This window comes from Anopheles cruzii, chromosome 2 (assembly GCF_943734635.1).
Source record: "Anopheles cruzii chromosome 2, idAnoCruzAS_RS32_06, whole genome shotgun sequence".
Taxonomy (NCBI): domain Eukaryota; kingdom Metazoa; phylum Arthropoda; class Insecta; order Diptera; family Culicidae; genus Anopheles; species Anopheles cruzii.
This window is the reverse complement of record NC_069144.1, coordinates 56,677,987-56,693,483: the sequence shown is the minus strand read 5'-3', so window position 1 is coordinate 56,693,483 and position 15,497 is coordinate 56,677,987. Positions and strand designations below refer to the sequence as shown.

General features: G+C 54.3%; 1 protein-coding gene across 3 annotated transcripts; it reads right to left on the bottom strand.

Annotated features, from left to right (window-relative positions):
* Positions 1 to 14,003, bottom strand: LOC128278221 (ion transport peptide-like). Of its 3 annotated transcripts, none has more exons than XM_053016898.1 (4): positions 13,612 to 14,003; positions 1,293 to 1,510; positions 524 to 1,105; positions 1 to 99 (listed from the first exon to the last, which is right to left on the bottom strand). In XM_053016898.1, the coding sequence occupies exons 2-3, from the start codon at positions 1,508 to 1,510 to the stop codon at positions 982 to 984; spliced, it is 342 nt and encodes a 113-aa protein (XP_052872858.1). In that variant the 5' UTR covers positions 13,612 to 14,003; the 3' UTR covers positions 1 to 99; positions 524 to 981. The 3 variants fall into 3 exon arrangements, with proteins under 3 accessions (XP_052872858.1, XP_052872859.1, XP_052872860.1); XM_053016899.1 differs by having other exon boundaries at positions 13,624 to 14,003; XM_053016900.1 differs by lacking the exon at positions 13,612 to 14,003 and adding an exon at positions 12,726 to 12,857.
* Between the last annotated feature and the right edge of the window lie 1,494 nt (positions 14,004 to 15,497).

Sequence of the window (15,497 nt, the reverse complement as noted above, 5' to 3'; positions counted from 1 at the left end):
CCCAGCATCTCGCGCCATTTCATGAACTTTTCTTTCTCCTCCTCAAGGAACAGTGCCTCGACGCACGCCAAGAAGTAGTCCGTCCCAAAACAGCCCTCCCTGTGAAGAGAAATGGAAGAAAAACGCGCAAAAAAGGGAAGATTAGTTACACGAAATCACAGAAAAGTTGTTGCAAAAAACTGCCGCTTCGCCAGCGGTTCAAAAATCGTGCTGCAAAATGGTCCTGAAAATTGAGGAAAAATTGCCTTTGAAATATTTCAAAGAGCCCGCCCGTCTTGTCGCGTGTACTAACGGCTGGATACAGTTTTTTAGTACCGACCGATCGGAGTGCGTGTTGTGTGCAATGGATTTGCAATTTCAAAATGCGTTTTCATTCGCCAAAGGATACAAAAATGAAGGACGAAAGTGTCCAAAAATCAAAATAATTTGCCGGCATCAGCCGGAATAAAAAAGGACGAAACATTCAAAACGAGTGTAAAAAAACGGAAAGGATAAATGAATAAAATAAAATAAATAAACATACCATCAATTCAAGAGAACTCAAATGCATGAAGAAACATAAATAAACGGCATGGTGTTGGTGGTGCATATTTGGTACTGGTGCCGATCGCTCGTTCCACTCCGGACGGCCCTCCTCTTCTGCTTTGTGCAACAGGTACGGGTAAGCAGCGGCGAAGCGCCATGGCTCTCCGCACTGGCTGCCCCCCATCGATCGGTCTCTCGTTCGCTTGCTGCGCCGTAGCTTCACTTCGATACTGGTCTCGTTCATTTTGTACGGCCATCAACAATTCGCACGCATCCCACTGACTCCGGGCGCTGCCGTCGACTTCCGATTTACACTTCTTGCTCGAGGCACCACTTGCGCACTGCACGGGCTGGTCACGGGCGCTCTTCTCTCAAATACTTGTGATGGGGAGGGGTAGTATTGTGGCACAACATCGGCTCTAGTACACGCACTAGCATCAGCGCGACGCGTAGCCCTTATAACGTATTGGGATCCGCCCCGTTCAGGACCTTAATCAGGTGTTTGTAGTTTTCGATCTCGTCCGTTCGCTGTAACGCGTCTATGCAGCCTTTGAAGTAGTCTGTCGTGAAGCATTGCTTCCTGCGGAAAGGTGCGAAAAGGTGCGTTTAGATTGGGTCGCGGAAAGCGGTCGTGATGATGCACGCAGTTTTACCCCTCTGCGCTACGAAATGGTTTCTGCTGAATTAGTACGGAAGTTGGTTGCCAAGATGAGCTTCATGGGTTCATTGTGTTAGTGTAGTGCGTGCCGGTGGCACCCGTTACTTACTTGCAGAAGGACAGTATCTGGGGTTCTCGGAACAGCGAGTAGCAGTCTTCGCATATTCGATCCAGCCGGTAGAAGATCTGTTTGTTGAACTGTCCCTTACACTCGATGTCGAAGAAGGAGCTGCGCTTCGCGATGCTGTGGTGAGGTAAGGCTACGGTTGACAGTGGTACCAGTGCGATAATCAATGCCAACGAAATCACTAAATTGCGGGAACACATCTGGAATGAAGGGGAAACGAGCAGAAACGAAGCGGGCGATGAAGCGGCTGGCGAAGATGTGAAATTCCTGTGAATCCCAGGCGACAGTGTTTCTGCTTTTTTTTTATTGATATGTTAATTACACCCCAACAAGGTGCCGGGCGCGCGGCGTTCGACAGCCCAAAAACGGGCGACCTTTCGTGTCGCCGCGTCAAGGTTCGGCGTAAAACCGTGTCAACCGTGTGGGGCTTTCCATGTTTCGGTTTTTGCTGCCAATTTCAGAGCCAAATTATGCGCACCCGACGTGACGCGAGCGGCTGGCTCAATTTGCGCAAGCAGGTTTTACGGCCGTGTCGGGACACTTCTGAGGGAGTGTCTGTCGGTGACGGCCTATTGATTGTTGAATCCAAAGTCGACCGATGTACTAAATTGACTCCCAAACAATACACCATGCGTCTCCATGTGGCGCGCTCCCTCTCGGATTTATCTGCTTTTTGTTAACCGAACCCAAATGATCGCAAGTAAAAATAAAATAATAATACGTAGTATGAGAAACAGGAAGGAAAAGTAGCTTCACAGCGTGACACCCGACCACAAACCAAACATACGGCGAACCGCATCGTCGACGCACGGATCGCAGCTTATAAATAATGTCATCCACACACATCGGGTGGTGGGAAGAGATTTGGTCAACTTGAAAGGAAGCCGGCCCGTGTCGGGCCGTGTTGCACCGACGGGCGGGCGGCCCGAGTGTCGCTGCTGCTCTTTCACGGGCAGGCCACCGCCGCCCGATGGGAAGCAGAATATGCAAATGAGCATGAAAAAGAAGGCATAATAAAATTGACAAAACAGAACCACCAAGCCGCAAATGTGTGTCTCAAATTCGCGGAGAGCACCAGACCCACAAAGCAGAGAAAAAATCGTGCTCTGGGGAACAGATGTTTCCGAGGGTGGTCAGCGCGATCCGATCCCGCGGCTGCACAGTGCGAAACGGGTAATCCTCGCAGGGGTGCCGCCGCCGTCGAGCGCTGTAAATCTTCGCTGTTATGAGCCCATTAAACTGAGTCACCGGTTGTTAAACCCTTCGTGAGCTAATCGCGGATCACAGTTTATCGTACGACTCGAACCAGCGCTAGTAACATTAGAATGAAGCGACGTTCCAGTTCCACCGTTTCCATATGAAGGGTTAAGCCAGGTGACGTGAGTTACGCAGCGGTTAATCACCGGCACCCGGGGGACTTCCTTCCACCTGTTCGTCGATCGGCCGCCCGATGTTTTATGGAGCCACCCGGTGGTTCATGGGAACCGCGAATTATAAAATCGAAACTTAAATGCCAACCACCACTTCGAGTGTGTGTGTGTGTGTGTGTGTGTGTGTGTGTGTGTGTGTGATAAAGGTGACACCCCGCGCCGGGGGGTAGGCCAATACTAAAAACCCGAAAGTCGCACAGTCGAGATTTCACACGCCGATTGCGTCGTGGTGTGGAACCTGAAACCGAACCTGGCCAGAGTGGCCGATGCGGTGTGTGCGGTCGCTTCATCGCACCACCCCGCACGCGGCACCTGGCATCACCTCTTTGCCTAGTGACCCCTTGCATCGCGGATTAAAGCGCGTTTTCACCCAGACGCGTTTTGAATGAGTTTTCACCCACCGCTGGCTGAGCAACGGCGGCGGCGGCGTGTCCCCATAAATCACCGGCGCAGTCCGAATTAATCGTTCATTCACAAAACCAACACGGAGCACGCGTCGCACACTTGGGAAAGCGCCCGACTTGAAAGGTGCCCGAAGAAGCTGTTTACAGTCGGCCACAGCACAGCAAAACACCGCCCGGCCGGACCCCGGGCGGACTAATGTTTACTTAATTATTTAATCCTATAAAGTGACACGCAAATCCACCGGGACTCGGGCGGTGATCGTGACACTCGTTTGATCGTGCGTGCGTGCGTGTGCCAGGGGCCATTAATATGGCCGATCGGCCATTTATCATCGATGCCGGGTTTTCATCTTCCGGGAGAGGGCACCGGATGTTGTGCCCTTGAGGCGGCTTTTTCGGTAGGTTAGTGAACCAACAAACCCGGCACCACAGAACGCTACGCACCGCACTCAGCGGCTGCAGCGCAATTTCGTGACCGTAATCGGCGAACGGCGGAAATCCTTGATCTTCGACGTTTCGCCCGACGGTTGCACGCCTTGCGACGCACTTGGCCACCGCGTGGAAAGGGAAATGCAAATACGAACGGCGAGAAAGAAAGAAAACATCCCGCCCCGCGGGCTGCACATTCGGCGTTTCGTGTGGCCAAACGACAAACAGTTTATTAATCACTGCCGAAGGTCGTGCGTCGTCGTGCTCGGATATCAAATGGCCAATGGATATTAGTTTCAATTTCCGTCGGAACGTCCAAGTGTCGAACCGGACCGAGTAGAACAATTTGCCCGGCCAGGGCTTCTCGCGGAGGCATAAACGGTACCCAATTAGCGCGCGGGCCGGATGCTACCGACCGACCGATCCGGGGGTGATGATTTTGATCGACCGGAACGATCCGCCGCCGCAATCCGTAATACGATCGGGCGGGCCGTAAGTGATCGGGCCCGAGTTATTTATAGCGGTTCCGGATGCGGACCGTCGTCAGCATCAGGTGGTCGTCTCTGGCCGATCGGTGGGAATTGACGTCAATCGGACGGGATATGGGAGGTAACCGTCCGGCCATCGCACGCTAACGCTAAGGTGCGTGTTGATTGTTCCCCGCGCCGGCTGTCCGCGCGTTTTCCCGGACAACGGTCGAACGATCGCCCGAAAACAGGCGACCTACCGAGGTTTTTCCGAGGTGAGGCGCTCTTAATGGCCAGCTTCCTCGTCCGGGGGTCCAGATGAAATTACGCCTGGAATTACGCGCGCGCGGTTCCTAATGAACAGGGGCGATTGGGGGGCGTGATTTGGAGCTCGCTGTCGTCATCACTCGAAGCTCACCCGAAGCGCCCGGATACTGGCCGGCCCGCCGAGGAAGGGCCCGGCCCGGGTAGCGAGCAAATTCTCCGGTACCAAGCGTGTCACGGCCCTTCGGATCCTTCGGATCTGGTTTTTCCTATAAATAAACAGTGCCCAACCTCCCTCCAGCCGCCGGGGCAGAGCTCGGCCACGGCTCAACCTTCGCGTGATGGAAGTTTTGCAAACCCCCTCTTCCACTTCGTCGGTCTCTCGAAGGGAAACACAGAATACCGGTTCCTCGCCAGCTCGCCACCAACAAAACACAAATCACTGCGCGCGCCGCGATGCACTTGCCGAGTGCGGCGGCGACCGCAACCGACCCACCATTAAGCGCGGTCCCCCACCGGCCTCAAGGTTGTGCTGACACTCTCAGGGTGCAGCGGACAGAGAGAGAGAGAGGAGGGTTCTAGATGGCCAGAGTAGGGCTGGAAGCTTGTTCTGCGTGCCCCGCGTGTCTCCAAATGGGGACTGTTCCGGGCTCATTCCGGACTTGTGGGTGGCCGCCGCTTAGTTGACTCCCACTCCCATTTGGCGAGGTTCTATTTTTAGCGCAATGGCGACTCGGCCACCCGGCGCAGGTGTTCCAGAGCAGAGCGGCCAGTCATTCCAGCGGACAGGGAACCGAAGGTCCGAGAGGGTGCGTAGCTCCCGAAAGATCCTTGTTCCGGGTCACACACCAGCTCGATGTCTCCAGAAATGCAACAAACTCCAAGTCCACGGATGCGATACTATCAGCCAATGTTCCATCTGTTTCTCGCTCTCTCTCTGTCTCTCTCGCTCGGTCCCTTTCGTTTTGTAATTGGAAACCAATTATTTTGCTATAAAACCGATCGAACGGACGCAGTTGCTACTGGGTCGGGTGGGTCGGGTTAGGAATGGGGCCAGCGATGCAGACAGGCTTTTCGCGTTAGGTTTAGTCCACCGGCCGGCCGGCCGGGAGTTATTTTTAGCCTCGAGTGACAGTTGTCCAGGCAAAAATTCGACACAGACCGACGAGGCGGCACAAACGACGTGCTGCAATCGAACACCTCGGCGCGGCTGCCATTGCGGCGGGACACAACAGCTGGCTTTTCTGCCTGGTTTGGCATTTTCCATGCGGCCACCATCGGCAATTGGCCACCCGGGCCCGGCTTTAACTATATTGATTGATTCCATTTCGCACGAACCCGACGAAGACTCCCGACAATTGGAGTCGATTAGAAGAGTAGAGGAGTTGCAGCGCCCGGCGTATCGGGAGCCTGCATCCTGCGAAGGAGCGCGATTCCGGTCCGTCCGGGGCGGGGTGGGGAAGAGGGTGATTGTGATTTATGTGGTGCCGACTTCAAACGGAAGATCACTTGCGACGCAGCGCAGTGCCGCGCAGTGCGGCGCGCGTGTCGTCATTGCGAAGGAATTAACGAAAGAATTCGCGCGGACGAATCAAGGCTTGTGGACCCATGATGTCACCCGCAGCGCTTCGGAAGTCCATAAAGCATTCAATTAAACCCCCCGGGGTGGCCCCGAGTTCTACGCACCGTCGAAGAAGAAGTTAAAACCGTTCCTGGAGAATGGTCGCTCTCTGTTGGGGCAAGTGCGAGTGTAGGTCTAGGTACCTGAGGAACATCGCCAACCCATCAATCAGTGTCTGTCGGCGGCGATCTTCGGGTGTCATCGCGCGGCCAGACAGGTGACAGGGTGCATCCGGCCTATTAATAGGCCCATTTGTTTACGCTACCCCCCCACCAGAAATAGGCGGGCCAACAACACCCCGGGGCAGTGTCTAATAATATTTCGCCGACCTACCGCCGATCAGGTGAGACGAATCCGTGCGCGTCGCGCGTCGCGCTGATGATCGTATCATAGGTAATAATAGATCAAACGGAAGTCATCGGTGACGGGACAGACAGTTTACGGTGTGCCTGTGTGTGTGGTGATCCCCGTAGCGGTATCATGTAACAGTTCTTCGACATCGGCGTGACTGCGCCCGACTCCAGGTTCCTCTAATTAAACACAGTCGCATGGCGCAGCACGTGCTGGCACACGTGTGTCACACGCCTGCGGTCCGCGGTTCCCAAGTCCGAGTAATTGGCAAAATATTTGCTTCTCAAACAAATTACAACAAGCAAGCAAACTAATCCGCAGACGCTCCAATCTTTCCAAACAATCCCTGCCCTTTATCTCTCTGTTTACTCCTTGAGTTCTTGAGTCGATTCTTTTCAGGATGCGCTCGCTCGTGGTGTGTGTTTGTGTGGCCATCTGGAATTGTGGTTCCGCGACTGCGAATGCACAGCACGCAGCGAACGGAATGGAATTCCATTCCAGTCGGGCGAAAAAACAAACAGCAAAGCTAACGCGATCACCGCACCGAACTGCTACGTAATAAGAGCCGTGCCGTTGATGAGGTTGCAAGCTGTTATTCTCCCGGTCTTTTTTTTTTTTAATGGGACAACCCATTTAGACCCCCTCACCCACCGTGGTGGTGTGCGCCGTTGTGTGACGCTTGATCTCGTTTGACGTTTGATTAACTGCAGCGCGCGCTAATCGTTTGATTGGTTGTTTTGATCGTTAAACTAAGGCGCTCGAATGATAATAAAACGATTAGCATTACTCATCTGATTTAGCGATCGGTGCATTTCTAATTAACTGCGCTACTCTCTGGAATGTTCCCGAGTGTTCCCGGGAGCTCTCTGGGGACGCGGCTGCGTGATCCACTTTAAAGTGGAGCCAGTCGAGTGTTGGAGGGTGTTACTTTAAAGCTCTAGATTGGGAGCAGCAGCAACTCCCCGAACACCTGGAAACTCCAACCCGGGGCGATCTACGCAGTCGCCACCCGGGGGGGTCCACCAAAAACCGGATTTTAATTACCTGGCGATCGCTGCGCCCGGCAAGGGAAACCGGCGGGGCGGCCGGGTGGCGATCACGACAGACAGTATGGTACCACCAGCCCGGTGATCGGTGGGGAAGGAACCGCGCAATCACCCAAAACGAAAAAAAAGCAAACCGGCCAACACAACACAACCTTCCAACTCTCTCTGTGTGTGTGCGTGAGTGTTGTCCCTTCCTCTCTTAAGGCTTAAGGCACTGTGGCTGTTGCTGCGCGCAGTTTGCGTGTACGTGAAAAAAGTAAATAAATAAATCCATGTGATCTACACTCTCTGTTTTTTTTTTGCTGGTGTCGATTGGAAACCCTTCACTTAGCCGTGCGGCGGATCGCCGTGACAGACAGGGTGGCGGTTCGAAGGCGAAGACTTATTTCGTCGTACGCCGATCGGTATTTCGTTGGCGTTATCGGGGTTCGAGCGTATGAGGAGTTTGCGAACCTGCCGTGCGCTGCACACTGATTTGCGCGCCGGGCAGGGATATGCGCGTGCCTGGCATACGGGCCAAAGGACTGCACCAACCTTCGGTGTCAGGCGCTCTCTCAGAGCAGGAGCACACTCACACGCGGGTTATCGTTCGTTTCGATCGTTCGACACTCTACACCCCGCTCGACTGTTCGATTGGCCGTCTCGGAGAGCACTAGCCGCGGCGAGGTGCGGCTGATCCTAATCCGATCCGGGTCGCGACCGTGATGGTGTGTGCGTGTACCGGACAGTGATTAGATCTCGCTGGCACAGACATACTGGCGCTGACTCAGGGCCCTCATTGTAGGCCACGGTCCAGCATTCCATCCAAAAGGGCAACACAAAAGGGGGATTAGTGATTTTCCGGGAAAATCTAACGATCGACTTTGGCGTTGCACTCATCATCATCGTGATGACATCAGCTACTACCAAAATAGGCCACCGAACTGAGTGGGCCGCCCTCCAACTGAGAGCTCCGCGGTCATAGGCGGCCAAGGTAAACAATTCGGATGGAGATCGGCTAAAAATATTGTTGCGCCAATGCATCGTGTACCTGTCGATTTTCTAAGCGCAAATTCCCCGAACTTGAAATGCCATTCCCAAGATTCATCGCGCCGGAGGAAAATATCGATCGCCTCTCACGTCGGGAAGGATCCACGAGGATCACTTGGGTGTTATAAATAGACGCATCATCGCACCAGACCTCGGCGCTGCAATTACGCTGCATCGATACGTCCTGGGGCCTCCAGCGCCAAGACCGCGCGAACCAAGAACAGGCACAAGAACCGGAACCACCTCTAGCACTGGGGGTTGTGTGGGGTCGGCTGATGACACCGACCACCACCGACGGCACCGCGCGGTCATCCGCGTTAATGTGCGTAAATTCCCCGTACCGACTGTGACCGATGGCGGTGGCGATGGCGATGATGATGATGGCGTACTTTAGCGCGAGATAAAGAGCCAACGGCCAGCAGGCAGCCATAGAGGACCCTCGACCCTCTCGTCGGCCTAGGCTTGGCGCGCGAAACAGAAGGAGACATCGTCCGCCGTTCGGTTGGCAGATAAATAAATCAATTATTTATAATTATACACTTTTTATCAACCGTTCGCCCGTGCGCCCGCCATTCGCAGCGCGGGGAGCGTAGAACTCCTTGTACCTCGCTTCGCCTGCGGGCCTCCCTCTCTTTGTGCGGGTTGCTGGGTGGATGCCAACGACAGTTTATGTTGTGGCCGTGGTGCGTGACACACCCCTTTCGCGGGTCCATTTCATAACGTGACGTCGCCGGCGGTGCAACACCCTCGGGTGGACTCGGGGAATGCGCGTCCCACAAAAACCTCCTCTCACGTCCACGCTGGGGTTGGCTCTGTTCGGAATACTTAATCGGACAGACCCAGACCCAGGCCGTGCGCGGCTCCGGGTTGGCTGGGAAAACCGAGCGGTCGAGGAAAGTATCTGGCCCCCCGCCACGCCGGTCCGTTCCAGCATAGGCATCCCCGCGATCACTCACGATCGGTCGGGCGGGCGCGTTTCGATGGCGGCCATTGTATTTAAATTCATGTGCCAAAAGGAATGCGGACAATTTAAATGTCAAAGTGTTGATTGCAGCGCGCTCGATTGGTGTGCCACCCTCCTCGGCTCGGTGTGTGTGTGTGCGGCCAGCATACACTTCTTTCCAATGCCGATCACATGGAGAGGGCCAAGATCCGATCCGGCATCAGAGATACGCGCACGCGAGTGATTGTCGGGTGCATTGCCGTCGGGTCGGGTTAGTTCGCGGAACAAGTGCACCGCAGGGTTCACCGAGCCGCAACATACACACACACACGATCACTAGAGGCGCGGAAGACACTTCAAACTACTTTGCAGAGTACCATAGTGCCACGTACGCAATCGGCGGGGACGGGACGTCAATTCATTCATTGTTTCTGGACGTTCTCAACTGGGTCCCTCTGGGTAGGTTACATTACTTTCACTACCTAGTACTCCAGATTCCGGTCCAGATATTCGGCTGATCAGTTCCCCAATATGTACCTCAGAATTGGACCAACCGGACCTACAGCTCAGCGAGCCCGCTGCACTGCGCAGTGCACGTGTCGCGCTTCTTACGCAACAAACTAAACACGCGTGTCCGCCATTGAGTGATGCCGGAGGCGCACGCTGGAAACGTGTCCGTCAACTGGGCACGCCAATATTTTCCGCGACCGATAACGCGCCGGAGAACAAATTCTTGGCGCTAACACCTGCGTGCGCTTATCATCCACCGGCACGAGGCTTTGAGGCGAGAGAGACCCCTTTCTAGGGCTTTCTGTACCGGGCGGCCGCAGGGCACGTTTGGCGTTTGGTCGATAAGCTCCCAGTGTAGTGACGTCACTCTTGCCTACGATGCGCGCAGAGGCCAAAAACAAATCACACACGCAAACGCACGTGTCTGACTCATGTCGGCCGCCGCGGGTTTTGTGTGCGTTTTTTGCATGCCGCCTGGGGGGGCGACCTTGCGACGGAGCGGGTGCCTGGCGCCTTGATGTTTGTGCGCCAAAAATTAGCGCCACCCGTGGCGGCTTCGAAGAATGTAAGCGACTAACAAAACACCAAAAAAAAAAAACACGCGGCGACGCACTGTCGTGGGAGCCGTCGCCGCCTGACTGACAACTGAACTGAACCTCTGCATCTTTTGGGACCCCGCGCGTCGGAATGTGACCAAAAATAGAAAGGAAAAGGGATCGCCGCGGGTTCTCCAGAAGACGCCCCGCGGTAGAAGGTCTCGTTTGGGCAACGGATAAAAACGACCGCGCAAAAAGTCGGCTAAAGAGATATTTTTGGGCCACCGGGACCCGGAGCCGGAGCTGCTAATTTTGCTACAAACTCTTTGGCGGCCATCTTCATCAGCGTCTTCATTCGATCTTCAACAGCGCGCGTGTCACTCTCTCGCTGAGCGTTTCTTGGTATTCGGTGGCAAATTTACGAGTCTCGTCAATTTCCACGGAACTGGTGTGGCGGATTGTGAGGAAAGGATGCCCTTGAAGGCGCGTCCTAAGTCGTAGAAAATACACAACTCAGATGCCTTAGACTTGGATCTTTGGAAGATCATTTTGTTCCAATGTTTACTCTAAGGTTGTGCCACGGTTCGAACGCCTTCTAGAAGCGTTGCCCTTTTAATTGGAGCCCAGTGATTGAGTCACATTAGCAGTCCGCGCCCCAAACACACACACAAGCAGCAGCAGTCCAGTAGCAGCACACGCCTAAGTGCGTACGATGAAATCAAAACCATCTTCCCGCCGCCTGCAGCAGGTCCGATGCCAAGACTCCGATGCACTGCCAACGGCACGGCAACCTGTTTGGTGGTGCATGTCACGACGACGACGACGACGACGACGGCGATCGGGCGAACCGATTGGCTGCAATTGCAACCCACATGCACACACACACTTGGCACCCGTCACACTTGGCAGACTTGGTGGCGAGTCGGCCGATGGCCGTGCACCGAGTCGCCAAGAAGTCTAACGCCGATGGACGTGTGCGATGGACTCTGTGGGGTGTTCGTGTTCTGGTGCGCCCCCCGATCAAGTGCAAGTGCAGCCGCTTCGGGGGCCGATTACCATGTCTCGGAGCGAGCGCTGGACAGAACCGTTCGCCCAGCCTCGGACTCGCAACTAATCATTGTCGACAGATCGTTCTGTCGTTTTTTTTTCTGCTTGCTCCGCTTCTAGTCGCTTGCTGTTGCTGCTCCGCTTTGGTAATTGAAACAGAATGTGAATGCCGTTTCGCCCAAGGAAACCAGATCCCGGCGGGCAGCACCAGCACTATGACGTAAACGTCAAGTTGAAAATGCGAGCGAGATGCGAAACTGACGCACTGATCGGTGCTGGTCCGAAGCCAGGATCAGGACTGTTGATCGGGTGTCAATCAAGGATTATGGACACTGATCATACTGACCTTCTCTGAGGAATCACCTGAGAAGGTACTACTATAAGGGTTTACGAGAAAAACCCGGCCTGGTCCGCGTATTGGTGCAGCCACTCGCCTTCACGACGTTATCATCATCGTACGATCATCGCCATCATCGTCATCGTCGCGATCCTCTTGAGGATCACTCGCGCGTGGTGTCTCGGTATGCAACAATCTCCTCCTAAAAACGCGCACGTTTGATGAAAGTGGGCTCAGCTTGTTACGTCAGTTCGACACACGATTTGAGCGACTGGCGGCGGACCCCCGCCACCGCAGCAGCAGCAACCGGCCCGCCGGATTGCAACCCGCGACGACGACGACGCGTGATGGTGTTCGTCCGATCCCACCCCGCGTGCGCTAATCAAATTGAGGACTAAGGCGTGTGTGCGCGCCGTCTGTGTCTGCTAAAAAGTAAAAGTAAAACATTTAGTGGACCACACGCGCACCGGCCGAGCCTCTCGTTGCGCCCGCGAATTACGCGCCGGCTCTCGCGGATTTTGTCTAATTTTTCAACCCCAGAGCACCGCGACCTACTGTCGGTCACCACGCTCAGCGGTGATCCTGTGAAGTGATCTCCCGTTCGCTCTCACACGGTCTCTCTCTCGCCTAGGTTTATCGTTTCCGGCTCGGCTAGGCGACACTCGATCATTAAAAGCAGCCAGGGCAGGAAACGGGGCGATTCAGTACTGCTGCACCTTCCGCCTAATAACTGTCATCTGGTCGCAACGATCGCATACGGATCAAGATCATCGAGAGTGGCAGGTGGACCGACTGCGATTTTCTTCCGGTTCCCTACGAACTTCGGCCGCCACAGGCATACCCTTTACTAGCTTAGTTATACAAACGGTCAGGGGCCGACTGCCCTACCGCTGCTACTACCGTACCGTCGGTGGTTCCTTTGAAACCTGAACCTGTTCGGTCTCGCGGTGTGTGTGTCAGAAATAAAGATGATGAAACATTTGTGTGCCAAACCCGGTTACCTTTCTCTTTGCAGGATAATCACGGTTACACCATATACGACGACTCTCGCGTCTCCCGACTCGCAAATTGTCACCGTCGTCACGCGGTGGTTCTTGGTACCCCGATTTACTACAATTTACACCAACAACCCCTCTCTCCCACCTCTCTCTGTGGATGGTCTGGGACCAATGACTTCCGGAGGGGGCGTAGCTCCTGGATCCTTAGCCCGTAGCTTTAGGAGCCACCGTTCGTAGCGATACTCTTCTGCCTTCGCACCGAACACCGAGACGGACCTTTACACGGACACACGAACCACTCACACGGACACACCAGCACCACCACGGTCATTAAGCACACTGTTGCGCGATTTGCAACTTCCTTCCGCGATCCCGGGGTCCCGCGATCCACAACTGTTGATTGGCCGACACTTTGGCCGGCAGCAGCCACTCTTTCGGAGAGTCGTTAACGGTTTGTTATGAGAGCAATATTTAACGCCGCCGCACAGCAGTTAACCGGGTGGACCGGTGGGAGTCCCAGCAGCAGCAGTAGCAGCGTTCGAGTGGCTAATGTAAACAGAACCAGTTTGCCACGCGCTGGAGAGTGCGCGCGGGATTTTTGCACTTTGTAGAAGGTAAGGCCCCCGACGGACCCACCAGATGCCGAGATGCCCGTCTCCTTCCCGTGTGTGTGTCGAGTGTGTCGAGTGCTCTGTATTTGTTTGTTTGGTCGTGTGTTTCGCGTTCTTTTTTGCTCCCGCTGTTCCTACGAAATTTATTTACTGACCGAACTCCCGAAACTTCGCGCGGAGATCGCACACCGATCGAATCGAGACGCAATTCCCAGCCCGGAACACGGAACGGCCCGGCAAACAACAGCGGTACAACAATTACAACAACACTTTCTCACCTTCCGTCTCACCTTCTCAGACCCGGACCCCCGAACAGCCGGGACGGGAAAACCGTGCGGGCTCGCGCGCCCGATCGCCAACCTCCTCCTCCGGTGGTAGAGCCTGATCGTACCGCGCGCTCTCTCGCTGTGTGTGTGTGTGCGCTTGTTTATGCTCTGTTTGACGTTTGGTTTGTTTGGCTTTCCACGCACCACGCACGCACTCTCTCTGGTCTGATCGATGGTGATGCAGCCACGCCGTACGACAGAATGCAGTCGATAGAATCCGATAGGGTGGTGCAGTACAGTGCAACGTAAGGGGTGGCGTACAAATCGCCCGGTAAACACACCGTGGTCTGGTAAAGGGGTTCGGCTTTTCTTTTTCGCCACACTTTTTCGCTTCGACCTTCCGATCGGTAGACTTCTGGCGCGGTAGACTTCTGAGATACAACTGAACTCGCCCGATTTATCTTTTCTCAACTTTATACGTTTCTTCTCCGCGGGCTCGATCGGTCGGTCGCGTTTCGCGCTCTCGCCGCCGCGCGTCTCTCTGTGTCGCGGGTCGTGCTCTTTCTCTCGCGAGCCGCGCGGGTTGTAGATGATTTTCCGATTCCGCGGCCGCCGCGCCACCGTTGTCAAGTGCATACGCCGCCGCGCGCGCCGCGAGTCGAGATTCTCATTCGCGAGCTCTCACGCGGGGCCTGTCTCTCTCTCTCTCTGTCGGTCGGATGCAATTAGTCACTCCGACGGTGCGGTGGCCACTTGCTCGCCTGCTGCTGGGTGCACTTTTTGCTTCACGTTCACGCGCTGCATCGTGAATGATGGTGGCCCGCGGTGGCCAATAATCTAGCACGCACTACTCGCGTCAACTCGAGCGAGCCATCCGGAGATCCGGAATGGCGTATCAGCCTTTAAGAAGCACACCCCGAGGGGCCAGTGGATTTTTTGGTGGCTTCGATCCGAAGAAAGACGGTTTCGACTATGACCCCGGCCCGGCACGACCGACTGGCCAAAGCGTTCAGATGGCACTGGCACAACCAAGAGCTCGATCGGTGCCGCCGCCTCTCTCTCTGCAGGTAGATCGAGGAACCGACTAATGCACCATAATGACAACGGAAGCATCCTCCCGGAGACTGCGGTGTGCGCGGTTGCCGATCGCAACCCGCGCAGCACCCACAGTCAAGTCACACACACACAGGAGAGAGCCAGCAAACACACATACATCGGCGCACCATGCACCGTGTAGCGTGATATGCGGCCGGGCGAAATGCATTTCTCTCGGCTTTCTATTCTAGCGCCCGTCCTGCCACTGCACTACCACACGCGAACGGCGGGATGACAATGCATCGGCGCGCGTGAACCCGAACCCGATCGATTGGTGACGATTGATGATCGTGCACTGTGGGGAACTTGTGTGGGACAGGCGGACACATTTGGTTTTAGGAAGACAATCTACGGTCTTTCTTCAACGTTTTTGTTTTATTTGCCCGTTTTTTGATTAAATTCAACACTTTTTGTGCGATACACGCGTTCAAGTATGATAAATAACCTACTATTACTATTGATCCTCGTGTTAGATGATGATGATTTATTGTTGGTCGAAATCATTATTTAAAATCATACAAACTTTGGATACATACTGTAACTGAATTTTTCAAGTGTGAAAAGAGCCGTCTTTTAAATAAAAGTGAAATCAATTTGCCATACAAATTTTGTAATCAACTTAGTTCATCGGCAGTTCATCGGCGTTCATCAACGCCTTGAGAGTGTGAAAAAGGTTTGTGGGAATTTTGAAACAAGTAATTATTACCATCCGAAATATCCAACCCATGAATTATTATTTAAACGTTTGGTAGAGTACTTGCTAGTCTATTTCTTAGTCTTTATGACTGTAATGTCCATGATAA

Coding starts and splice junctions, on each gene's coding strand:
- LOC128278221 (XM_053016898.1), bottom strand. CDS start 1,510: ATGTGTTCCCGCAATTTAGTGATTTCGTTGGCATTGATTATCGCACTG. Junction 1,106..1,292: donor CAGATACTGTCCTTCTGCAA/GTAAGTAACGGG, acceptor ACCTTTCCGCAG/GAAGCAATGCTTCACGACAG.